This window comes from Myiozetetes cayanensis, unplaced genomic scaffold (assembly GCF_022539395.1).
Source record: "Myiozetetes cayanensis isolate MyiCay16 unplaced genomic scaffold, myiCay2020 scf18, whole genome shotgun sequence".
Taxonomy (NCBI): Eukaryota; Metazoa; Chordata; class Aves; order Passeriformes; family Tyrannidae; genus Myiozetetes; species Myiozetetes cayanensis.
Window position 1 is genome coordinate 7,792,048 of NW_026087389.1, and position 27,478 is coordinate 7,819,525.

Genomic DNA, 27,478 nt, shown 5'->3' on the forward strand with positions numbered 1-27,478 from the left:
TGTTGTTTTTTTTTTTTCTTTAAAGCAACTACATTTTGTAACAGCAGCCAGTTATCTCTCTTCCTGGAATGAATACAATGAAAAAATTAATTATGCCATGCTGTGATTAATTGAATTTTAATATGGAAAAGGTCTACTGTAAAAACACCTACTGTATTGGTAACTTGATGTAACCTGGGTTGAATCAATAACATTTAAAGAAGCCCAAAGAAGATTACAACAGTATTTGTTCTGTATTTCATGCACAGTTGGACATCAGTGTCCTGACATTATTAAGAGCATATATGCAATGTAATTCTCATGAACAGTTTTACAGAATTATTGATATGAATTAAATTTCACAATGGCTTAAGTGACTGCAAAATTTGAGCTCTGGAATTTATTCCATGTAAGTAGGATTTGAACCAAAATCTGTAGAAATTTTTCCAAATTTAAATGCTTCTGATCCACAGCAAGAAACATCTCCTCTGAGACATGTATTTGGCTGAAAAAAAAGGTGTCCTCAGCACAGTTAACAGCATCAGCATGGGCATCTAATCTTTGTATCATGCTAAATATTTTCTTCTTTGAAGTGATAAAAATCCAGCTGTCAAGCATTGCTTGATCTGACCCGACGCCTGGGGAAAGCTAATCAAAAGGAAGTCTTATAGGTTCCCCCTACTTAAATCCACCCACCCGAATAAGCACAAGTTAGAATTTTTATGAGGTAAAAAGAGACTCTGCTGTCACAGCCCGGTGTTAATTGGCACAAAGGTTTGAGAATACCTTCGTTTTACTGAACTGCTTTGATTTCAAGACTTCTGAGCTGAATTTTCCTGCTTCTTTATAATCCTGTCTTAACTATCACGGAGTTTGAAGTGAGAAAGGAGCTTAGACAGATCTATATCGGTGTTCATTCATGCCAGACTGTTGCATTTTCATCTGAAACACAGACTGAAAAAAATTCCAATTGAGGGCAGGAGTAGCAGGGGGAGCACAGGGAATGCTAATCCCCTGTTCAGCTCTTGTGGGAGCAACAGGTGATGATTAGTCGTTGGCCACCATGTCAGCAGCCTCTTATTTTCTTCTCTGACTGAAAAAAAAACCCAAAAAAACTAAAACAACAAACCCAAACCAAAAATCATTCTCATCCCTGTGCCCTCCATCTCTGGGTACCTGAACCCTCTGCAGGACCACCTTCCAGGACACTTCCCAACTGCTATGTGAAGTAGGAAGGTTCAAAATTCAGCAGTGAAATAAACCAAAGATGATAAAAGAAGATGCAGCTTTGGATTACTTCCATCCCCCACTTTTGCTCCATGTCAGAGTACTTAAAAAGCCTGGATGTTCTCTGTTTTGATCAGGTGATTATCATCAAGGTATAGAATATAACTCCTCACGGGGCTCCACCTCTACTGAAAAACAAAACCCAAGATGCAGAAACGGGGTAGATGCTACAGCCAGGTGTGTGCTTCCATCTGACACTAACTGGCTCCAGAAGAAGTGATGAAACCCCAAATTAACATCACACTACAAAACGGACAGGAGGAAATGGTGCTGTTTGAGGACCAACAGATGTTTTGCAGATTACCTGGAAAACTGTTGGTGATGGACAGAGGAGCACATTTCACATGTAGCACTCAGTTTCAAGAGCTATCATGGGGTTTTTTGTTAACATCTTCAGTCACATATAGACATTTTACATTATAAAACTCACTCTGCAATTAAAAACAAGCTAATGACACTTCACCCGATCCTCACGCCTATCAATGCAAGCTTCAAACCATCTCTAGGACTAAAAATAGAATTTGTAATTTCCATAAAATTATTTCCTGTGGGATTTCATTATTATTTTTTTTAACTTGATGTATCTGATGAAAGGAGTTTAGGGGTCACACTTCATACCATTTATCATCTAGCTTTCAGTTAGTTTCAATTTGTTTTTATTTATGCACTGAAAGGGATAGATTTTCTTTCTCCTTATTTTCATAGAATTGCCTCTACTAACAAAAACGTAAGATCCCAATTCTGCTGGTCTGGCTTATCAAGAGCCAAGTGTAATAAAATGGCTGTTTGACAAAGATTTTAACAAGGTACCCAAACACAGTCATTTTCATAATCTTACATTCCACTAATACCCTTTCTCCCAATATTTTCTCAAAAACTTATTTAAGCCATAAAGCCTTGCAAAGATCACCCACATTCTAGAACACACAGTACACAATCTCTAATCTTATTTTACATTTTTCTTTGTAAGTATTCATGCAGCTTGCAGTGTCTAGTAAATATTATGTCTTGTCACAGATAACCAGCCATTCAACTAATTGGAGATTTCTATTAAGATTTCTCCTAAATTTTCCCTTCCAGTAGCATTTTTTCATCCTAATTCATCTCCCTGAAAATGAAGTCCTACATTTTCTCTGTATTATCAGTTTCTGTAGGAGATATTGGTATCATTTTGAATTAAACAAGGAAAAAAGCTTTAAGTCTGCAGAATTTATTTATACTGTAAGGTCTTGAAAGTGCCTTCTTAAGCCATTGAAGACAAAACTCTCAATCTTTTTAATGCTGAGGAATACACATTCCTCTTTTCCATCAATTTGCTTTGCTTTAAGATCCATATTCAGTAAACAAAAAACCAAACAACAGAGATGACTGAATATTAGAACAGAAACTGACTAACAGAAAAGAAACTTCATTTAAATTGAGAATGCATTTCCTATATTAAAAAAAAATCAGTATTTAGTTCTTTATCAGAGCATAAGACACAGAAAACCTCATTTCACATTCATCCAGCTTTGCTCGTGAGTCACCTGTACAACAAGAAATGAGATTAGGTGAGCACAAAACTAAACAAACTGTCTGTCTATCCAGTGACTTCCATCCGCCCCAGCAATGTTACATTATACCTGTGTCAATTCTATCAACACTAATTAATCTAACAGTAACCTTCTCCTGAATCCACCCTTCACCATTTTAAAGGTAACCATTATCTCATAAATCAAAACCCTTGTCTGATGGTCCTGGAGGTCCGTATGTAATAAAATTCCACTTATAGAAGTTGCCTGCGGGAGGTGCTTTTTCCTTTATCCGTCCTTTTTGTAAGAGAAGATGGTCCCAGTTTCTGACAGTTCAATCTGAGTGCCGTTTAAGTGTACAGTCTAACAGTTTCATACGAACCATGGGGAGTTTCGACTCAGGCTTTTGGGATTTTGCCCACCTCCACGAAGAGGAGGCAGTGAAATACTCCTAGAGCACATCTTGACACGGTCCCGCAGCCCAGCCTACCATAAAACAATCTCTATCAGCATACAGTGGCAGATTGCACAGGTTTAAATCACACCAGGAAGCAGTCAGGACAGGTGGCCGCAAAAATATAGGCTTCCAGGGAGCCAAAACCTGACTTTTTGGAAGTGGTTTATTTTAAGAAGTAAGCGTTTTCTGTCAGCCTCCAGGCACGCAGCTCACTTGAGAAACACCTCTCAGAGGCACTGGCTGGCAGGACACAGTCAGATTGTTTCCAGTACTTTGGGTTTATAACCATACAGGAATGGCATTTACAGTTTGCTTGATTAAAAATGATTTCCCCTTCATTCATTTCGTGAGACAACATCTGTGCATCAAGATAATGGGATCTAGTGTCTAAAAAGAGTCAGCAATAGATCCTTTTGTGAAGGCGAGTCCTGGGGAGAAAGGGCCCAGTTATTCAAAAAAGGTGTTTGCAGCAGAGAGTGAACAGTGTGACTGGCTGGAGATCTCTGCCTTGCTAAGGATGCTCAAGGAAGAAAGATGTGTAGAGGTAAGGAAAATGAGGATTGATGAGAACAGCAAGACCCAAGTCTATCACCTCCAGCTAGGCTGACCTTGGCTGAAGGGATGCACAAAGCAGAACTGCCATGGTGGGAAGCAGAGGTGATCTCTGATGCTGCTAAACACCCTCATCTCAAAAGACACCACTAAAACACGTGTCAAGTCTGACCTGTCTTCACCAGATATGAAACCTCTGATTGGGGCAAGGGTCTTCTGACGGGGCTACACAGGTGACACTCAGACACTGTACGGAGAAAGGATTCCCACACACTGGTTTTCTTCCTCCAGACTTGACAAAAAGTGATTCTCTTAACAAGTGTCTGAATGGGTGCTCCCTGCTGCACACCACCCCTGCTCTCCCACTATGGGTAAGCTTTGCCAGCAGCACATTATCACAGTATTTACTCATGCAAACACTCCACTGCCAAGGGGTCAAGGGGTCAAAATCCCACAGAAATAATACGAGGCTGTGCCCGTACACGGCCATTGGCATGAGGGTGTGTATTTTGCTTTCCCCAGACAAGCCAGAGGATGTTGACAAGGGTACAAGGCTTTTCCAGGGACAATAGAAGATTGTTTTTATTTTTCAAAGGCTTGAACTATACAAAACCTCGAGTGATTTAACAAACAGCAGGTTTCTAAGAGCCAAGCAGTGCCCAAAAAATGCTTTCAGATAAAGGTATTGAAGTTCAGTGATTTGCAAATTATGGATAGATTATTTAACCAGCACTTCCACAACCGAGCTACAAAGTATTTTGGAGCTTAAAACTGAAAACACACACACAAAAAATCAACAAACACATCCCAAAGCTATTGAAACATCTCATAAAAAAAAAAAGCTAAGAGAGTTGTGAATGTTAAAACATCCTGGCCTTGCCTGCAGAACTACCCCAATTCTTCCCCTTGCACAGACCCAACACTAACAGGCAGGGAGCATCCCCCTGCACGGCAAGGATAACCTGCTCCAGCTACCTGAGCCTCCCCAGTCAGAAAATTCCCAACACACCTGCTGCCTTGGGTGGGTCAGACGAGTGTGCAGCACCAGACAGTGTGGGCTATGTCTTGAAAGGGATGAAGGACATCTACAAACCCTCATTTCAATTCCAGTCTCTTCTTCCTCAGTTTTCTCCCTTGTAATGGTGGGCAATTAATAACCTCTGACCTTACAGAAATGCTACAAGTAAGGACATCTTAGACATCCCCTCAGAGAAGACAAAGTCAAATATAAGAAGCCACTGGGAGCTCAGTGTGATTTTTCTAGCCCAGATCCTACATGAAGATTTCATGGTAAGAAACAAGTATTTTTCTTGTGAAAAAGCACTCTGGAAATGGAAGTAATGGAAGCATTAAAGATCTTTATAACAGCATTATTGCTGTGTTCTGGGTTAATCAGGCCCATACAATTTGGTACAAAATTAATCATCTACAACTGTAGTAATAAAGACTCACTTGGAGGCTGCATCTCTGCTTGGCGTGGTCCCAGGAATGCACACGATGTCAGATTGCTGAGAAACCATGGGGAAGAGAGAGAAATAGTCATCTTCCCTACCCAAGTGCCTGAGGTATTCTCTCCATCACACCAAACAAGGAGGCACAACACCTCCTGTCAAAACTTGGCTGGATTTACTGCAGGTACCAGACATTCTTCTGTGCTCTTTCAGTCATGAGGCAACTAAGAGTTTCATTACAATAATATATCAAATTTTTACCACAATTAGCTTTATTTGCTCTTAATTCATGTTCCCAAAAGGCACACTAGATAGCAAAATACATGACTGGTCTAAAATAAAAGATTAACTCTTATTGACTGAATACTTTTCTCATTGACAGTGAAACAAAAGCAAGTTACATAAAGGTAAACAATACTGAGTCTTTTGTAAAATGTCTAGTAAATGAATATTGGTGCTGTTAACCGCTCTTAATTCCAACTTAGTTTTAATTTGTGGTATGGGCAGTTATGGTATTTTCACCAGAAATGCATCAAACTCAGACATGCTCTGTTTCCTATTAATGTCATCTCTGGCAGAGCTGGGGGCACACACAGACTGGAGGCATCTGTTCCACACTGAACAGGGCACTGCTCCTCCACTCAGGCAGCCAGTGCACAGGGGGGCTGCTGAGACAGAAAAAACACATTTCAGTCTCATGGTGCCTCTTATCCCCTTTCAGCTCCACTGAGGATGCTGGAACGCCCTTGCCTTTGCCTGTCACGAACGTCAGGAACACCAGGCTGCCCTCAGATTTTCATACTGGTAACAAAATGTTTGGAGGCAGAGGAGAGACTATTGATGCCTTTTTCCTTTCTTCTTCTCATCATGAGCAGGACTAGACATAGGCTAGTCCCAGCTCTACACGGTAATTTAAAATCAATATAATCACAGTGAACTTTGTCACCTCTGCTTCAGCTGAGTAGGTTTTTCATTCGGGTCCCTTGCCATTTTTCTCCCTGAAAATAAGTTCTTCAGTTTCTAGTCTGCCTTGAAATGAAATAAAGCCATCCTTGGCTTCAACACAGCACGTGAGCAGTCTCTCAAGACATGCAAGACACAGAGCAAACTTCCATCATCTGCACATCGCTACAAACACAATGATTTCTATTAAATATTTAGGACTCAAATATTTATATCCAGTCAATTACATTGAGCATTACTTATCCTCCAGGGAATTCTTGCTCTCCCTCAGCGCAGAAGAGAGGACCAAAGTGCATTTCCTGTACATACTAATAACACAGTAACACCTAAGGCTATCAAGAAATCCATCCCATTAGATACAAAGACCTTGGAAGCAAACATACCAACCCAGTACATACACACACAAAAAAAATAGAAACATCTTGCTGTGAGCCAATATAAACAAATGTTCATCACTGCCCCAAGAAGCTTACAGTGTTCCTCTCTCCAGGAGACAGGAAAATGGGGCGGGGTGGGGGGCAAGTGCAAAAGAAGAGGTGAGCTAGGTAGGAGACCTTTTCCACAGCTGCACCTTAATTCTGGAATACAGGAACGGGCAGGTCTGCCAGGCTACAGAGTAATGCCCCAGGAAAGGAACAGTCATTAGTACCAGGAGATCCCACCACCAGACCACTGCTGTAGGTCCTAGTGGGAAGATTTACAGCTAGAATTTTGTACCGAGGAAATCACCAGCTAGACTTTGTTAATCGTGTTATCGTGCTCAGTAATTCATACATCTCTCCTACAGCAAAACCTTTTTATTACAGAATTTCAAAAACCAATACTTGAATTTTAAACTTTAATATGAACTTACATTTTAAAACATTAAATTATCCAGTGAAGCGGACGTGAATGTGAAAAAAGGCCATTTCCTCCATCATTTCATTAAATTTGAAAGTACTTATTTATTTTAATAAGTCGAGATGTCCATATGCCAGGAAATTAACATCAAAGAATGTTAAATATGCCCAGTATCACTTAAAAGCCTATGGAGCATTATGCATTTTCAAAAATAGCATAACTCAGCAAAACTACTTTCCCAGCAGTTACTTTTTATTGCAGTTTCCAATAGTACTTTGGGGACAAAAGCTGAAATGTTTACCCTACTCTGCACTCCCATTCACACTGAAATCATAAGATGTAAGACTGAATGATGTTTGCAACACCTTCCCTAATTTAAGGTCTTCTGCTAATGCCAAACAGATGGTTGTTTACCACGCTCTCTTCCCAGGGTTTCTGTGCAGACCTCCTTCATTGGCATTAGAATCAAGACTGTGGATGGCTTCAAATGGAAAGGTTGGACTTGGACTGTTTCCTTTGAACAGTTATACTTCACTTAGCACAACAGGACAGAATTGTGACTAATATTTTGATCACTTGAACCACCCAGACATTCTCCAGCCTTAAGAACCCATCTGCTGAAATTGCAGGGAGCAGAACTTAACTGGCACGTACTCTGAAAAGCCACCTGTGAGAGCCTGCCATCCTGAATAAGGGCCCACAATGGATTAGCCTACTTTCCTAAGGAAACAGGCTTATGCATTTGAGCTTTCTGCTGCATCTGAGCTACCCATTCCTCTTCCCTTCCCTGCTACTTTCAAACATGCTGGCTAACTCTGACGAAGTCTGAGAGAAGCGGGTGACCTTACAGATCCACCGGTTTTGTGATGCCCAAGCAACAACACAGGGAACAGTGGCAGGGAGCACAACTGAAGGCCATGAAATGACCTCAAGGCTTCTTAGGCACTGGTGACTCGTTACAGGAACATGAAGCACTCAGCTGCTCACAGAGTTGCCCTATATCTGGTGTTTTAACAGCAGAGAAAGGGAAGATCTCAGTACCTTCTCCAGCTCATAGTCTTCACCTCATTACACCCTGATCCAACTATTGATGCATTTAACACCGAGCCACCTCTCAGATAACTTGCACAAATTTAAGGTAGAGGTAACTTTTCTGTGTTTGCACTGAGAGTAATTAAGTGCTGCAGACATCTGGGGAGCCCTGGTGCAACATAAACAGTAACTGAACTACATACACTGAGCCCTTCTGTGCCAAAGTCACATCCAGTTCTCCGCAAACTCATCTTCACAAATCCTCTTCCTCAGAGATCAGCATATATTAATAGTGTATCATGCCGGTAAGTGTCTCAATTTCAAGTCTCTAGTAACAGAAATATAAATTAAAAACATGATCTGAAGTGCTACAGAAGCTTCCAAGATGGAATCTATCCGAAAAGTTCATGTCACCTCTGGTTAGGAGCAGACTAGCATCTGGCGTGTAAAATGGTTTTTCATACCCCAAGGGGCCAGAAAGCTCCAGCAGCAGCCTGAGCTCAGACACACCACCACACCTCAGGAGCAAAATACAGCATGTAAAACTGAACACAAAGTGATCCAAACTCTCCATGACTTCACTGCTGCGTAACCTCAGGGTAAATCTTATTTCTGTACTTGGGAAATACAATAACACAAAGCAAATCACATAACATTCATTTCTTCATTCTGGGCACATCCACTTAGCAATTTGTTCACATAGGAGGCTTGACATGTGGGATGGACCCCAGTGTTCAAGGACCAGATGATGTGAAATACAGCAAAGGAGCCCCTGTGAGGTTCCAACCCACCGCAGTACAAAAGCAAATGATCAACATTTAAGGGGCCTTTGTCACTTCAGCTCTAGCTGTGAGTGTATTATGGGGAGTTGGGAAGGACACATTTGTTTCACTATTCCAATAATGAAAGCAACAGAAACTATGGTCCACATGCCAATACTCATCATCTTCAGGCATTCAATTGTGTGGACATTTCCCCTTTTGTTCGTTTCTGAGAAAATTTATACACCAAGACAGTTAAGAAAAATCTCGTAAGAGAGTCAGAAATAAAGAACCCCATGTGGAACAGCTCCTCTTGAGCTTTCTGGCAGCTGGACAACTTAGATGTTGGCCTGAACGCTTTAATTTATATCAAGGTAAAAAGGCAGCACGGGCCAGTTTCAGAGGCCTCAGTTCAGCCCTCTGCTCAGCTACACTGGGTGATCTGAGACACAGCACCCAGCCTCCCTGGGCCCTCCTACTCTTCACAGCTGTGATGACAGCATGACCTCACCAGAGACATCTGTACATGCCTGCATGGCTGTAATCCTACAGCAGCATGGAGCCACCATGCATGGAGTGAGACTGCATTCAAAGGGAAATGTAGAGGAAGAGGGTTGACTTCAGCCACAGGCAGAACAGACTGGCTTGGGTTAAACTCAGCAAGTACTGCTTGGAAGAAAACAGGCTGGATGGAGATGGAAAAAGATAGAAGAACTAATACTCATGGCAGCAAAGACTCCTTAGGTGGAAGAGCTGCTTTCTGGTGAAGCCTTCAGTATTTTTTTTCAAAGTTATCTCACCCTACTGAGGGTTCAACCACAGGACTCCATGAGTCAGCAACACCCACCAGTCCTTACCATGGCAGCTCAATCTGCAATCTCCATATTTCTGCATAAAGGACAAAGGGCTTCTAATTCCTCACAAATGAAACTGGTCACCTCACTAAGTGTCCTGAAAACACGACCAACCAACAGCCCCACTCACCTCACAACTGGGCAGCGTTAAGAGATGGGAGTGGGTGGGAACACAGGCTTACGAAACATTCATTCAGGGTTCAATTTAATTAAACCCACTTGCTTTCCCAGCTCTACAGAAATACAAGTTTGATACTCAGGTTCTCAGTAGTGCTTGACATTACTTTTATACCGCAGAGAAACATACCTCTTCAATAAATCATTCCAGTGCCAACACCCTTCCTCAGATAGAAAGGCTACAGAGATGACCCTTCAGAGTTCAGAGGACAGTTAAAAACATTTCCAGAAAATCGCTCAAGTGCTGTTTAAAGATGTAATTTATATGCATAGCTCTGCACTCCATTGCAGGATTTCATATTTATTTAATTTGACAGTTAAAAGTATGCCCATCCAACTCTTTGGGCACATGCAGTCTTCAACAAAAAACTTTGTAATTTAAAGCCAAATGTTCTGAGTATTGAGTAGGAAAAGAACGTGTTCTTCCTCAAACCCAACACTGTCCCAACCCCACTGGAAAAAAATGAAAGCATCAAACCAACCGAGAGTTTCAGCAAAGCACCAGCACAGGGAGAAGTTGTTTGCTGCTGAAAGAAGAATTAAGTTCCACTGCCTGATCAACTCCAGAAGACCTCCTGTTACCTCAGGAGCTTCCCAACAGCCCTGCTACAACGGGGTCTCCCCCAGGAATAGGCAGTCTCCAAGGTAACCACGGTCTACAATTAGCATCTGATAAGGTGGGATGTGTGGCCTAAGAGAAAGGGCACAGCACTGGGAACAGAGCTCAATTTCCCGTTCTGCTGTGTGCCACATGGGGTATAACAAAGTTGTTACCTACACTGCCCTGTCCCTCAGTCCCCACCACAAAAACTCATTTACCTCAGAGATACTATAAGAATTACAACTCCTTCAGCTGCTAAGCACCCACCCTGCAGTACCAAAGGGTTTAGAGGAGACTCTCTTTAGTTCTTCCCTTCTCTAATAGGCATTATGCAAGATGGAGACACTTTTGGGGAAAGGGGGGAGATGGGGCAATTCCTGGGGCAGAGATACTGAACACAAGTTTATCTTCTGAACAGTAACTGGAACGACACAAAGAAGCCATCTGATGTCACAAAAATAACAGAAATAATTCTACATCTACTGCAGTACTGGTCTTGCTCAGCCATTTCATACAAAGACTCCACTTATATCCTGCAACTAGAATTCTGATGCATTCCTTAATTATTTCATGCTTGGACTATTGCAATAATGTTTGTGCCAAGTGACTTTTTTTTTTTAATCCACACACTACAAGACTATTCAGAGCTTCCCTGCTTGCTTTGTTTCTCACTGAAGTATCCTTGCTGTTCACATACTTTTTGCCTCGTTGTTATTCTCCTATATGTGTTCAGTTACATATGAAATCAAGATTGGAACTTCAGTGTACTATTGCAATCATTCAAGAACCTCAAGGCAACAGCAGATTCCAACCTTCTGAGTATTCTCCAGTCCATTTGCTGAGCTTGTATCAATCACAGTTGCTACCCAAATACTCCATCTTTCTTTTGCGTGCTTACAACACAGGCATTTCACATGTTTTTACATCTAAAGAACTTGAAATATTTTATTCTGTTGCTTATTTCAAACCCAAAGATCAGCTAAACCGATAACTTTTTTGCTGCACTTCAGCACACTTTCAGTTTTATGAAACAGTGCACTGGTTGTTGCAATTCCAGAGGTTTTCCACAAATGTCCCAGTGTTCACACTGAAGGAAAATGCAACAAAAAGCACAGTGCATTTAAACAAGTGAGAAGCCTCCCCTCCCCAGCTAAAGCAGCTCTTTGTGCTTCCTCATTTCAGCAGGAGATTCACCAGAGCTGTGATTGCAGCAGTGTAAAGTAAAAATACTTTGATGCACCATTGGAACAACTGTATCTGAAGCTCAGAAGATTTCATCTAGCATCTGCTGCAGTTATTTTATACTTTTGTGCTGTGCTAGGAAAAAACTTCCTGAAAGAATGAAAGTTGAGGGAACTGGTTCTTTGTCACTCTTATATTTCAGCCTCCCAAAGCTGTTCATCTGCCAGTGGCCTATCTGCTCAAAAGCAGTAAAGAAAAAATTCAGAGCACTCAAAAATCAAGATATTTGCTTTGATGTATTTAAGTAGTCATGAAAAACAATCAAATTCTAGCAAGAAACTTGGGGGGAAAAAAAAAAGAAAACAGGAATTTCACCATAACCGCATTCAACATTTAAAAATTCAGACAACCACCTCATTATAGACTGGACATCAGGACTGACTATGACAGTACCTGGAATAAAGTACTTTAAGTGTGGCACACAAGAAAAGGTGGTAAGAAGAGAGAGTAAACAATATTAATGGTATTCAATAATTAAATCCTGTCTGTGTCTAAGTAGAAACTAAATTACTATCTGAGGTTTCCTTAGCAGATTATTTAGAAACTTGCCAATACACAAACAAAGTAAATGACAAGACTCTCAATCAGAGCTGTGTTCCCCAGCAATATGGCTTAGTAAAAATGATACAGACTACTTGGACTGCTTCTGGCAAGGCTGGCTCTCCTCAGGGGACTGCTAATGTTAAATACTCAACACAAGCGTGATTGTGAATTCCTTATTCACATTAGCTTATGGCTAGGAAAATATATTCTGTTCTCCGGGATAGAAATGTGAAATCTAATTTCTTGATTCTCAGAACAAAACCAAAATAGAGTATTTTGTTTTGGTTACTTCACAAGGCAGAACAGCTAGAGAAGGATTAAAAGCATTCTCCTTGACATCCTCCGAGTAAGAGCACTTTTTGATGCAGATTCTGCAGACACAGATGTGTCTCGTGCACATCTGTAGAGTGTCTTGCTCATGGACATGAAGACTCATGACCCAGTACCGTCAGAATACAAACAATCAAAACACACAGATGGCAATTCCTGTTTATTTGGGAAAACACACAGCAGTCGCTTTAGCTGTGCACATTAAAAATCAGGGTTCATGCTCAGACAGTAACAGCAAATTCTCCAGCTATGGTTTTCCATGTTTCTCTTATGAAAGAGTGTAGCATTGATTTCTGGAACAACTGTTACTCTAATAAGATTGCATATGGAAACGAATGCATCGCAGCTGGTTTCAGCAGGGTTCAGTGAAGACTGCCATTCATCTCTGATGAATGCAGATAAAAATATTCAAAGCTCAGTTTACTGATCAGATCAGATATTAATGGGAATATTTTTCCTACTTCTCTCAGCTTAGTTCCTCTTTAGAAAGTCAGTTCAAAAGACTGAGTGAGGAAGGGAGCCAGAACCTGCTCATTTTGACACCCTGCATTCAAGGGAGATGAGTACTCTTACAAGGGAACGATGACTGAGCACACAGTATGCCAGAGTTTTGGTCAATATCAAGATTAATTATTGTGAGGGACAGAAAGAGTGAAATACTGACCGCAGCAAATAGCCCATTAGTTACCTCTCAGTTCAATAAGTCTTGATGCTTTCCTTACTATGTGCTGATTATTTCCTGTCCAATTCACATTAGCAGCTTATTTAATGAGAACAATCTAAGCAAAGAGAGAAATTCACACATTTACAGAGGACATCACCAAGTTACATTTCATCACAGTTAACACCATTTGCTGTTCTTTCAGGAAATAACCATTACCAATCTTTCCCATTTTAATGCCAGCAATTGCTTTTTCAGGAGAACACTCAATTCTTACACTCACCACCAGTTATATTTTAAATAATAGCGTCTAAAAGGACAGCAATAACTGCCTAAGTGTTGTAGGACAAAGCATTCACACACCAATAGTGTCCACTAGCTTGACAGCATGGCCAAAGTTCTTGTTCTTAATGGACACTTTTCCCCACTCACAGGGTCATCTCTGCTCTTGTGAAGCCTATTTTTCTTCTATTAACTTGTTCTAATGCTCATGGCACTTGCACAGAATCCTGAGAGAAAGGATTCAACGTTTTAGAAAGAAAAAAAACACCAGTAAGGACATGCACAAAGAACAGAAGCATCACAAGTACTCCTAATAATTTCACACAGAAAATGAGAGATTAAAGGTACAAAGAGAAAAGAGATGCCTTGAATACACCATGAGATTAAAGGGAAAAAACAACTGTATGCATTTTCTATATAGAGTTCTCTTTACAAAGCCATACTTAGATAAACACGTGAAAAGAAGACCTATACATCCTTGGCCAGCATCTGCCTTTTTGTTCTCCGAAAAGCCCAAATGGTTTTGATTACAAGTATTTCTTGAATGAGTCAGCTCACAACACTGAGGCTGAGCAGCAGAACAGTCATCAAGAGCACAGGGCACACCAGCCCCGCCCGTGCCAGCTCCTCAGCTCTGCCGAGAAACTCGCAGAACAAAAGCACCATCACCCACAACCTGCCCCACAACAGGGCAGCCCACCGTTCCACACCCCTTCATCACACAGATTAATACTGCAAACAATTAGACAGCATATCTTCCACCTGAAGACTCAAAAGGAGTTTCCCAATTTGAGTAAGGAGCAAACCTCCCCATTGCTACTTCTGGTTTTCCGCAATCTCACGCAATGACTGTCACATTATTTTTGCATAACAGCCTTTCAGAAAAGCAGGTATGAGTAGGCACAGGTCCTTCAGAGCTACTGTCACTTAAGGTACGAGCATTTGCATCGACATCTCTAACTATAATCTCCTCCTAAAGCCCTGACCCTCCAGCTACTCATTTTTTTGGGCTACTGCAAGGCAAACTTAGGGTCTGCTCAGGTCACCAGCAAAGTGTTCTCAGCACTGACAGATGCAACACTTGACACTGAGAGGCATCTTTAAATGTCTGTCTTCTCTGAAGAAGCATACATTACACAAGGGAGGGTTAGTCAAAAAGCCTGGATCTGGTACATGTTTCAACTGTGTATTTCTGTAGGCTTTGGTTTCAAGTTTTTTTGTTTGTTTGTTTAAAACCCAGCTTAAATATTTACGAAAATACTTCCACAGTGATGAAAAGGCACCTGAACTGCTACTTCCTGTCACTATGATGGGTATTAGAAACATCCTGAGTTTTATGGCAATTACAAGGATGTGCTAAAAATCGTTTCAAAACGGTCCATTCAGCAGCTGGCCTAACACAAAAGATGACTGTGAAAAGTAAAGGCTGCACTGAAGCACATTCAGGATCCACACCTACTTCTTGCTGTGACTGTGCTGTGTCTATTCCACATTTCTGTTAACTGCAAGTAATGTGGCCAGTCCCAGTTTAGGAAGTCTTTGGCAAACTCTAAGACATAATCATGGAATAAATACTTTGCCAAAACATACATGAATACACATGCACAGAGAATTCCCCCTGGAAATGTAGTTTGAGCTTCCTGAAAAATCCTAAAAAGAACACCTAGGAGATCTCAGTTTCTTGCAGTTCAATCTTCCAGTTCCTATTTAAAGACAAGTTAGGCTTCTGTTTTCAGTGTCTGCTTACTTCTGAATTTGGTTTAAAGAGCTGTTAGCATAGTCTTAACGAAGTTTCTTCTGAAGGGCTGAGTGTGTTTCCTGCTGTCTTTATGACAGAACCCATTTAAAACGGGCTTTCTTCATTTAATTATCTAGTCTTGATTTTTGCAAGTTTTATTTCTGAACTAGAATAAATGTTATGGTCCAAATTGTGTCTGTAGACAACAGGGTTATTTTATAAGGCTTAAAAATCCTTTCCTTTACAACCAGACAGTGCAAGGGGAGCTCTGTGGTGCAGCTTTGTCCAGGGGAAATGCAGTAAGAGCACAGGGACCTTTAGGTATGTAGGTGCCTTCTACAAGTGTTATAGATCTGAGGGTTGTTTGACTCCTGATCAATAACTGAAGTTTATCTCCTCTAAACTCTCGTGCCTGAGAGGAGCAATATGACCAGGCAGCACAGGGTAATGCTATACATCACTCCTGAAACCAGGAAAATTCCTGATCTCCAGAGTTTAAACCAGTTTCTGGACCATTCACCTTCCACAAGAGCTTGGAGCAGCAGAAGGGCTTCCTACAGCCTGCAGAGGAATTACTCTAAAAGGACAGTATAGGACAGATACATCCTGTGGAAGATATATATTTGAGGGCTCTCTGCAGCATGGCTGTGCCCTTTTTCAACCCCCAGGCAGGAAAACCACAAGTGGCTGCTTGCTTTCAGACCTCTCCACCCCCACCTCAGGATTTATTACAGAACACTTAAGCCCAAAAATACAAAAGCTCTGCAAGCAGGGCAGGCACAGCCATAAACGCAGAGAGGCCTCTGCTGCTGTAAATCAGTTCTGCTCAATTGGAATCAATATAAAGCCATAGCTCAGCCTAACACAGGCCAGCAGAGACATGGGCACGCTGCTCAGCACTGGGGTTCAGCAGACAGCTGTCCACTGACAAATGTCAGGAGCTGTCCTGGCCTTGTTTACTCCCATTGGCAAATTCCACTCGAAGAAACTCCAGACTTACCAGTGCACAGCCCAGCACAGCCTCCTTCCCTGCCCATAATTGCTGGGGCTGGGCCAGCAGCTGTTGTACAAATAACCAGAGGGGAGCTGGCCTGACCATTTGAGGATAGGGAAGGGAAGCAGCCTACCAGATAATGTCTGTAAAAGAGCTTGGAAACCACTGACACAGGCTAATTGCTTACTGCAGAGTGAAGTTCCCCTCTCTGTAGGCTCATTTGATGTAAACTTCCTAGTCATGTCCAAAACCCTACCCGCAGGACAAACGTTGTTAGTACATAAACTGCTTAGCCAAGCCCTGCTCAGGGTTCCTGGGAAATATTCTGGGGAATGAGGAAACAGATAACATGATCATCCTCCTCACTGTGCTCAGCTAGAAACAAACATCTGTCTGGCATCTGGGCTCTGCCACCCACCATTTATTTCCATCTTCAACCTAAACACAGAAACTCAGCGTTTTCATTACCTCTGGTCCCCTCAGTGAGCAAATATGGACAAAAGACATCAGATAAGGGAGACTGAAAGTCCCTCAAGGAGCTGGAAGGAACCAAGTGATATATAAAATGCCATGACAAAGGAGCAGCCTGTAGAAACATCCGATTTGTAATGGAGCACAGGCTTCTTTCCCCACCTAATTGCTCATCTTGATTTTCTCCCTTTCTCAGGGAGATGGTGGCAATACTGACACTCCTGCAGGATGTATGATCAATCCCAGAAAATTCCTTCAGAAATAACCATGTCTTTCCCAACTCTACACTCACTTTTGCCTTTTCCCTCCTGAACACAGCCCAAATTATTGCCTGCAGCTCAGCATCCACAGTCAGCATATGGTCCTGTCCCTCCTGCTCCCAAGGCACCTGCGTGGGGCTCAGCAGGGCAGAGCTGCTCCTCCTTGCAGGCAGAGACCACAGCGTGGCTCAGGAGGACGCCAGATCTCCATCCCCTGCCAGGAGGGGCTTGCTCAGATGCAGTAGATGTCCATCCAGGTGGGACACACGGTACCTGGGATGCTCAAACACACACACCTGTATTTCATGTCACAGGACATCTCTGGTCAAGACTTAGATTCTGCAGCTGGGAATACCTGGTCCCAAACCACATTCCCCTGGAATTTCCTAAGAAAATGGGTTTATATCCTTGTCTGGTTTCTTGACAAATGCTGGTAAATTTACCATTTCCACCTTTTCCATTTCCTAATTTATGCCTTTTAGCAGCAACAGTGACAAAACAGTGCTAATTAGATAGCACTAATCAGGTCAAATGGCACAGGATTGACAGCTGCAAAGTCACTATCTGTTCTCTGAAAAAGATTGACTATTTTTGTCATAGAAGTAGATTTATCAATAGACAAAAGAACCCAAAACTCCAAAAGCTAAAGCATAATTACACAGAGGGACTACACATTTTCTTTTGACCTAAATCTAAAAGGATTCATGTGTGGTAATCACTTTTTTGGAGGGTTGAAAAAGTGATATTAATCATAAAGGAAGACAATTACAAAGGTAGAATTAGGAAAACTTCACTATGCAAAAACTGTTGTGTGGTGGATTTCTGGCTTTTTGTTGCCTTTGTTTGTTTGGGGGTGTTGTTTGTTTTGCAGAATGGGAAGGGTCCTCCTCCCTATATTTTTAAATCAGGACTGGTTAAAACAAACAAACAAAAAAAAATCAGTAATTCAAGCAAAGAGTTTTTGACACATATGACAACAGAATAATTTCACTAGTGTTCTACCTTTTTTAAAACATTTTCTTTTAACTACCTGAAATTATTATTTCAAACACATTTTGCAGTAACAGAAACAAAATAAAGCTGCCAAGTGGCAGTTAATTTAAAATATTTTACACAAGACAGCAGATACGAACAGGCCATCCATTCCAACATACACATTTTTCTTCTATTTGCTTATTATACTCCTTATGAATTCTGGAGCTTAAAATCTTAAGAAAAGGCTATTTTAGGCTACAATGTAGAAGTATATCTTGGGGCAATATTTGTCCATTTGATAATCTCAAAGTTTAACAAAAAACAGCTATTTGTGCTACATTACTAAAATGTTTAGATTTATTTTACTAGTGTGACCTCATTTGCAAATGAGATAGCTTGTATTTCAAGATCTAATAGAGAAAATTCGTGTGTATTAATGGAAAAGAACTTCTAAGCTTACCTAAAAGCATTCATTTCCAAAAAAATAAATGGTCTGTATAAAAGAGAGGCGTTGGCAGTCAAAAAGTAACATTTGCATATTTATCTGGTAACAATATTCAGACTTCTCAGAAAGCAATATTTCGCCTTCAACTATAACTAGCCCTGCACAACATCCCTCTTGGACAAGCAACAAATGTTTGAAATGTGTCTCAAAGCCTCAAAAAAAGCACACTCAAGTTCAGTATAATGCTTGAAATCTTTACAAAAACGTTTTAGGTATCAGACATTTTCCATAGAGTAAACATAGCTGTTAACACAATTTCAAGGTGAAGGCTTCTTTTAACAACTTCAAATACAGAACTGGAATTTCCTTGAACAAACCAACTGGCAAATCAAAAACATCACTCTGAAGTGCATTTTTATTTGTGGTATTTCAAAACTGTGCAGACACATTAGGTCTTCCATAAGACTAACGAGAGCAGTGGGACGAACAACAAACCAACATCCTACCTTCTCAGCACCACACATCCTGGTGTGATGCACTGGCAGGTCTCATTGTTGCACATGCACAGAAAGAAATAACTGTAAAATATCTAGGATGGATTGATTTTTTTTTTTTAAAACCTGAAAATATATATATATATGTTTATGGATGCTTACAGTCTTAATACAGTAAGCAAATGGTGAGCTTGGGAATGTACTGATTGGACTGGGAGGGTAAAGAGAAGTTTGGGGGAGTATGCCTGTCCAAGGATGTGTTAAGAAACTAAAAGACTGAGAGAAGGAGGAGAATAATAAGGCAAATCCTTCAGGTAAATGGCAGAAATGCAAGAAAGGAGAGAATGTATATAGAGGGAATTTGCAAGGAAGCCAGAAGAAAATACACTGTTAAACTTCTTTAAACTATTTCTGAGCACAGTAGCAATAAAAAGCAAGTAAACAATTTGATTTTGGAGAAATTTCACATTTCAGTCCTCTGAAGAAGACAACTCACTCACCCGAGTACGCCCAGTAAGGATCCCCTGAAGCCTTTCGCCTCCGTATCTGCACAGAACTACCATGTCTGTTTTCATGCAGAGAGTCAACATAACCTTCAGTCAGAGCTGGGAAGAAAAGAAGCAGGCATTGTTAAAAAAGTGGTATTTAGCCCCTGGAGTTTACATTGTGCTACATCTCTTTGCTAAGCAGAGAGTACAAACTTGGTATTGCTCAAAAAAACTGAACAGGCACGTTCCTCACCGATGAAAACCCACCACCCCAAGGTGATTGACAGAAGCCAGGACTCACCAGTGCCATCATTCTGGCCTGGCACGTTTCTGTGCAACTCCAATAATTTCCACATGGAAATTCTGATGTACATGAACAAACAAGTGTGAGCCGTGACATATGACCACAGGAGAGGGCAGGAGTAAAGAAATCTTTGTCAAACTCCACAAGCTAGAAGGTATCAAATTAATCAACTAAACCAGAAAAGAACCCATCCTACATTCCATCCCAGGATTTTATTTGAGTTTTATACCTCAAATAATTTTCACTTTCTCCTCTTCTAAAGGAATGCACTGCATCCATGAGGACGTGGGATATTTGGGCTTTTTATGTGCAAAGTTTGCTTATTGTTTCTATGCACCTGACTGAACTGAACTGGAGGTGTGTGAATTCACAAATGCCAGCAGAAAGTCTGTAATAAATTCAACTACCTTTCTCAGAGCACAACTGAAAACTTTTGTGCTATAATAAATGCACACAAACAGAAAAGACCTTATATCTACTATATCCAATGTGAGGAAAAAGCAAGCACCAAATGGCTTTATGGAAATTGAAGTCCAACTGCTCCCAAACCACTTATTTGATCAGTAAGAAACCAGCTGAATAATTCAAATTAAAACTTCAGAAAACCATGTAAAGCATTGCTACCCATATGCAGTCACCAAGCACTGCTTTCCCTTCTATTCCCAGGCCAATTACAGCTGGGCTGAAACGAAGCCTGGAACAGGGACTTTACTGAACATCATGCACCAGTTACTCAGTTTGCCTTTCTTTCCCTTTGAAAAAGCTTCTGGGTGACACCCCCATGCACCACAGTAGCAGAGAACATGCTGAGGCCAAGGCTATCCATGTGTGCTAAACTGCTCTGTGGACAACTTTCCCTCTGCAACGTGGATCATGGATTTCTACAGATTTTGGAATCCTGAAGCCGTAGGAAAAATCATGCAATTTCAGGAAAGGCAGTACAGGTTTGGCCCTGCCAGATTTTTCTCTTGTGTGAGGAAAGGTACTAATTGTGCAATTTGAATGAGTTTTCCAGATTTCTTGGCAACTTTCTAAATGCTAATTCACTCCAAGCTGTGAACTAGAAACACTTGGAAACACATCATGCTACCAGGTTTTACAGGCAACACCACCTCACATACCTTATTTTCCTCTTCAAAAATACTAAAGTGAACATCTTATTTTCATCCTTTTTTTTATTTTTTTTAATTTACTTTTATATGTCTACATGATTGAGAGACAACAGGCACTCCTTTCAAGAGGAAAGAAGAGGTATGGGATGAGAAGACCCAAACACTCTTGACAAAAAAACTGAGCAAAGATCAGAGACTATGAAAATCCCAAGAGAACATAGGCATAGCCTAGGTGGATGGCTGGAAAGGCTGTCAGGAAATAAAAAACCAACCAACCAAACAAACCAAAAAACACAGCCAAAACCTAAAACCACAAACAACAAACAAACAAAAACAAACTCATAATTATTCACTTTAAAAAATCACATATGCTGAGAAATACACCTGAAGTTCCTCCTTGTTACAACAGCAGCTTTCTTCTGAGCATCCTCTATACAAAGAAGGATTTTTGTTGCCCAAAAAATCTGAGTCCTCCAAGGCAGAAGGAAGGTTGCACACTGCCTCCTCCAAAGAATAATGTACTCCTGCAGGTATCTTCTCCACGAGCCCTTCTGTGTGCCTTACCCTCCGGAGAAAGAAGCTGTGTCTAAATAATCTATGTTTGCTCCGAGTCAGTGCAAAACATGTGAAGTTGTAAACACCTTTGTACTTCTAGCTGGAACCATCAAAAGGCCTCATGGTAACCACGGCATGGCCATGAATCATACCATTGATTTTCAGTGTCCTCTGTGAGAAAATTAAATTATGCAAATCCAAGCTTTTATGAATGCCTAAGTTTAATGTGAAATTGAACATTTGCTTCAGTCAGCATCTTATTTATGCAATTATAAACCTGACATTCTTATGAAAATATAGAGTTTTAGTTTTCTGCACAGACACTTAATAGATTTGTGTACTTATTTATGCCTATGAAAGGTGAAGAGCCATGCTGTACACGAATTTATTTCCACCATCAAGGATGTTACAAACCAGGAGGGGAGCTCAAGCATTTTTCAAGAGAACTATGGGAAGTGACTTGCTGGTTATACTGTTGAATACTTTCTGTAGGACTGAAAAAGAAACAAATTGGAACATCTTGCTCTAAAGAGAATCCTGCATCACCGCTAGACAGCCCAACATAAACATCGATAGTCCACTTAAAACATGCAGTAATTCAGCAGTCATCAGCAATTTAGAGATTCAGCAATTATGTTTACTGGGTAGCTGCAGAAACTCTAGGGAAAGGATGGTAGGTCAAGATCCCTGGCCATGCTGTGAACTGGAAATGTAATGGTCTGTGTCTTTCAAAAATCATGACACGACACCACCTTCTTCCCTCTGCTGGCTCCGTTCCCCTGTGTTCACAGCACAGCCACACACTTCATGAGGCCACAAAAACACTCCAAGAAAACACTGTGGGAACAAACAGCTATTGTTGGCAATATCTTATACTGGTAAAGTCATCAGGAAACCACAAACTCAATCTCATGGTGCTTTTGTTCTTTGGTGTCAACTGGGGTCAATGGACTCTCTCACACTCAAGAGGTGCAAGGTACAAAACAGAGCACACAGGGACTTCTCAGATAAAAGTCTGGAAGAGCCAAAGCATTCAAGTCAAGTTATTTCAAAAAAAGAAAGTGCTTCATACATCAAAAGCATCCTGTGTTTCAGGTAGAATCACTATTTTTTTTCAGATTTTGGGGGAGGTTGGGGATGTACCTCCTGACCAAAACAACTCAACACCACCAATGAAAATCTAAACAGGCATCTTGGTGTTATCACATCTGCTTCTTTCACTGAAAATACAGCTAAAATATTCTGTTCAGCTCCAGCCATTAGAGTGCATTTATCCATTTTTGTAAATGCTCTAATTCCTCAGTATCAGAAGATCTATGTGCAAATAAGTGACTCAAAATCAACAGACGTCTTCCAGTATTTCTAATATCCGAACAAGTTTTGGAGAAAATATTTAAGTTAAGTTTATTAGCACCAATCATTAGAGGTTTCCACAGTCTTTCCCAGCTGGGAGACAGTTAACAGCTCCCGCACAGGGAGCAGCCAAGTGGTTTCCTGCTCCACTCCTGCAGAGCTGGATGCTGGAGAAAAGCCAGCAATTAGACGGGCTGGTCCCACACGGAGCAAAGAGGGGGAGGCTCCTATCTTCTGGGAACCCTGCAAAAGTTGGGGAAGTGGAAATCGGCACAACGGGAGGGGCAGGAACACGCTCCAGGAAGGCTCAACATGGAGCAGCCAAATCAGAGGGGTGGAACACACACACACACACAGAGCAGGGAGCAGAGAGGAAGAGAAGGGGCAGCAGAAGCCCTGGCCCTGCAAGGTCTCATTTGACACATCATGCCGGTGCTGGTGGCAGAGGAGAAATGAATGCCACAATATATGGCCTGAGACGTGCAGACACAGACGATTAAAAGACAAAGGGGCTGGTCACACGCTCAGATACACAAGCGTGAAATTAAATCCTGAGCGACTCCCTTGGCTGCCGGGGCCGTCCCGGTGCCCGTGAGGCGGAACACCTGCAGCCCGTGGGGCTGTGCTGTGCCCGCCGGGACTGCAGCCGCCAGGAGGAGAGGATCCTCCCGAGCCAGCACGGAGAAATCTCTTACACACAATTTCATATAATTTTAATGGGTACTGAACGCTACATGATTTCGGATGATGTGGTAAATGAATCAGCCCCTGCCGCAGATCTGCGGGCAGCGAAGGCGATGCAGTGCTGGGTACGCCTCAGCATTCTGATCAGCTTCCCATTCACTCTGTCTCAACGTATTAACTTTCCAATAAAAATTATTTGATAAGTGCCCTCAAAGGTACGATAAGGTAATGCCTGCCTGAATACCTTACTGGTGTTCATGGCTGGCATGAAAACACAAAATTTTATCCCCAATCTACTTTAAATATAAAACTATTACACTATTCAGGGAGATTATACCCTCGGCATTAGTGTTTAAAAGGTATCAAGCCATCAGCTATGAAAGAAAAATCCTTTAAGGTCGATATGTTATGTCTGAATGGTGAAATCATTAGTTATGATGGTAGATTAACTAGATTGTGTGCCAAACTCGGATTCTTTTAAGCTTGCTTTGAAGATGAGGGTTGCACACAAATCTGTTTTCAGCTGTTGCAATTAAAATGGTACAAATTCAAAGGTACACACATTGTCCAGCTCATAAGCATTCTGACTTGCCACTTTGGATTACAGTAGCAGTTGAATTACAGTTTTAGTCCTAGTCCCTAATGTGTATGAACTCCTTAACTGAGGTACTTCAACGTAGTGCTACAAGCTAGCCTTTGGAGACAGAGACTTGACTACTGGAGTCTGGAGTAATGTCACATTCTTAAAGCAGAGGAGTTAAAAAAAAATAAATCTTATTAATGTGTAAAAAAAAAATTATAAAATCAGAAGGAATCCTAAAATTAGTTCTGTATCAAATCAATGTCTGCAGAAAAGAAGTTTTTCAAAACCAAAAAAAAGCACTGTTTTCATGAAGTCTGCAGAGCACTGCATTTTAAAAGGGAGTGGGGGCACAGAAACATTACCTGAAGTGCTTTTGTATCATCTGTTAAACAGAGTTAAAGAGATGAGTGATGCAAGACACTGCAAGTCATCTGCAAGCCTAAAGCTTCAAGAAAGCCTCATCAGAAAAAAAGCAGCATCTTCATCTAGGTGCACTCACTGTACTTTTAATTGAACTATGCTAAAGAGAAGCAGGTGAGCTGGAGACATTGCAACTCCACTGTAACACATTCTGCTGAAAAGAGTTCAGGCTTCCAGGCAATTTCTTAGAACAAATATTGCCAAATGGGCCAGAAGGGAACAAGAAAAAAGGAAGAAAAAACTGATAGATAATAAATTTATAGTATTTAACAATTGAAATATTTTGTGCAATTAATATAAATAATGGTAAATTCATCTCTCTAGGCTCTTTCATGGTCAAAGTCCTAAACATAAATAGGCTATTTGCCTTAAATATTTTACCACCCTTTGACAGCAAATAAACCTAGAAATATTTCAGGCACAGCTAATCCATTTTGATAGTGCATTACTTTTAAACAGACTCCTCAGACATGGGTCTCCACATTTTGCAAATTATTTTATATCTTGCCAAAGAAGGATGAAAGTTAAAACAACATATGGTGGTCAGAAAGCATCAACAAATTGTATTCTGAATGAGGCTTCATCCTTTGATTATGCTGCAGAGATTTCTTCTGATTATCAGATAAAAGCCAAAATTTATTCTCCTATGACCACACAGGCAATTTTCACAGCTTTCCATTAATGAAATATGGGATTTAAAAATGACAAGTTTCTCACAACTTAAGTGAAATAACAGATACCCAGATGTTACATCTGTCAAGAGACGTATATCCCTTTCCCAGATGACAGTCACCCAGACAGCCCCTTAATTCCTGTACAGGTCTATTCCTAAAACTAACACGTGGACTTTTCACACCAGTCATTCTCTGTTATTCACGTGTCTGATAGATGATGTGGTAACAGCACCAATCCTAAGAACAAGAGCATAAATGCAGAGCACAGCAGGCCTCTACAGGAACTAACCAGCAGGCTGCAATTTGAAGATGAAAAATCGTCCAGGGAACATGCTGTCAAACTGTGGGGATTAAATTAACCAGCAGAATTAAAAGCCCTTATCCCAAACATGAATAGGTCAGTCACCAGGTGCATTAACCCTTGGTAACCTGTTGTGCTCAAAGCCAGGGAGTTGAGTGTGATGCAATTTTGTATTATTCCATTGTATCAACACAAGTCCCTGAGCAGCAGAGCTGGTGTGGACAGGCAACAGAGAAGAGATTTTCATTACAGGCTTTTCCTTACATTACAAGGGATGGGGTTTAAGGGTGACAAGAAAGTCTCCTGCCTCAGAGCCAGCCTTATGCCAAACCAGACCATGGACTGTGGTGCCCAGTGCCATTGGCCACTCTCCGATGGAGCAGATGCCCTTCCAAAGAAAAGCAAACCAGTCTCCTCAGCCAGGAGTTCCCACAGATCCTGCTCTCAGTCTGCCTGGCTTTATAAGGGAGATGAGCAAAGCTCATTAGCAAGACAGTAAGGCAACTTCAAGTTGCATTAATGATGCTCCATTAAGGGGACTCGGAAAAAAGAAGCTTGGGAGGCCAGGAAGACACAGATGCTGCTGGATGATTAGAAAGGGCTTGATTTTGCATTTTCATGGCTTACACTTTGCTGGCATCAGCTGTGCAAGATATGACATAGCTGGTAAATTTGGACCTCTGATGTCAACTGGCATCACCTGCAGCACTTCTGCTAAGAAGAAGCAGTCAGCCAGAAAACAAATAGTGCCAACAATTTCCACCTCAAGATAAAACCACGTAAATTCAACCCACTGCAACATCACCCCTTCCAAGAGGACTGTGCCCTGCAGCAAAGCTTCTGCCACAGAACCTGGGGAATACCCTTAGACTAAGGGTTTTCAGACTCTGCTTCATGAGCTCCAATCTACCCATGTGTGAGCAGCATCATGAAAAAAACCCACAACAAAACAGTCTGTTAAGTTTACCCCTGAAGAAAGTGCAGAAAAAAATATCCCAGACAACCACACTGCTCCTTCAGGGAGGAGGGGCTGCTGTTCATGTCACACTGCAACAGCGAGTGATGATGGTGACAGCTGAAGAAACAAAGTCTGAACACCCCAGTTTCAGAAACACTCATCCCCCAAACACCGGGAACTGCAGACACATCAAACCCAGCCTTGTGTAAAACCCTTATCCCACCAAACTGTTCCCTGACACTTCCCCACGTGCAGAAATACACTCCATTTACCTTTATGACAAAGTTTTCAAACAGACTGGTATTCTAGGCATCTGAGCTGAGATACCTTAAAGAAGACTAAAGCACATTACATCCTAAAAACTGGACTCCTTTTAGACACTTCTGATTTTGGGAGACAGGGAGAAAAATAATTGGGAGCACCTGAAAACTCTGTAACCTTGAAAACTCTTGGTCTGTGCATCCTTCACAGTCCCTCAGACTTCTGTTAACCATCATTATCTGCATTTCTTAAAAGGAGGAAACCTCATCCTTGTTCCTCCTCTCCCCATGCTGCACTTCAGAAGGGTTATGCCACCTCTGAATTTTATTCATAACAATGAGCGATGCAAACACAGAAATAAAACTTCAGAGCACAGGTTCACATGCAAGGCTGACCTCCACAGGAAAGCTGATGCTCTCTCAGCCCCAGCTGACAGAATCACAGCAGATACTTGAGAGAAAAACAGATAAACTCAATTCTCCAGTACCTGGAGTAACCAGAGCGAATCCAGGCAATGAAAAGCCAGGCATGGGGGCAAAATGACTCCTCACACAGCCAGCTCCAATGTCTCTGCACTATCTCCCCAAGGGCAAGCTTGAAGTCAAACTTAGAACTAGCTGAAATTCAATGTATTTTTGATGAAGAGACTTGAATTCATCAGCCCAGACACACTGAGAAGGGGCCAACTTGGTCCCTTCATTCATGGCATGGTTTATCTGGGAAACGTGGAAACCACACCTGTATAATGGAGTTTGTACAATGAATTAACAACGGCAAAAGGGGGCTTGGTTTCGGTTCTTGCTTTACTGCAAGTACCCAAACCCTAAGGGTTTTACAACAATAAATGCCATGGCCAGAACCACTTGTCTCACTCTCATCCTCACA

The 27,478-nt window shown here is 41.3% G+C and overlaps 1 protein-coding gene across 1 annotated transcript in view; it reads right to left on the reverse strand.

The window, feature by feature from the left end:
• Positions 1 to 27,478, reverse strand: part of PTPRG (protein tyrosine phosphatase receptor type G) — a 395,341-nt gene that overhangs the window by 288,509 nt on the left and 79,354 nt on the right. The window contains exon 2 of the mRNA XM_050312873.1: positions 19,401 to 19,505. Within this exon, the coding sequence (XP_050168830.1) occupies positions 19,401 to 19,505 (105 nt within the window). The remainder of the gene's footprint in view (positions 1 to 19,400; positions 19,506 to 27,478) is intronic.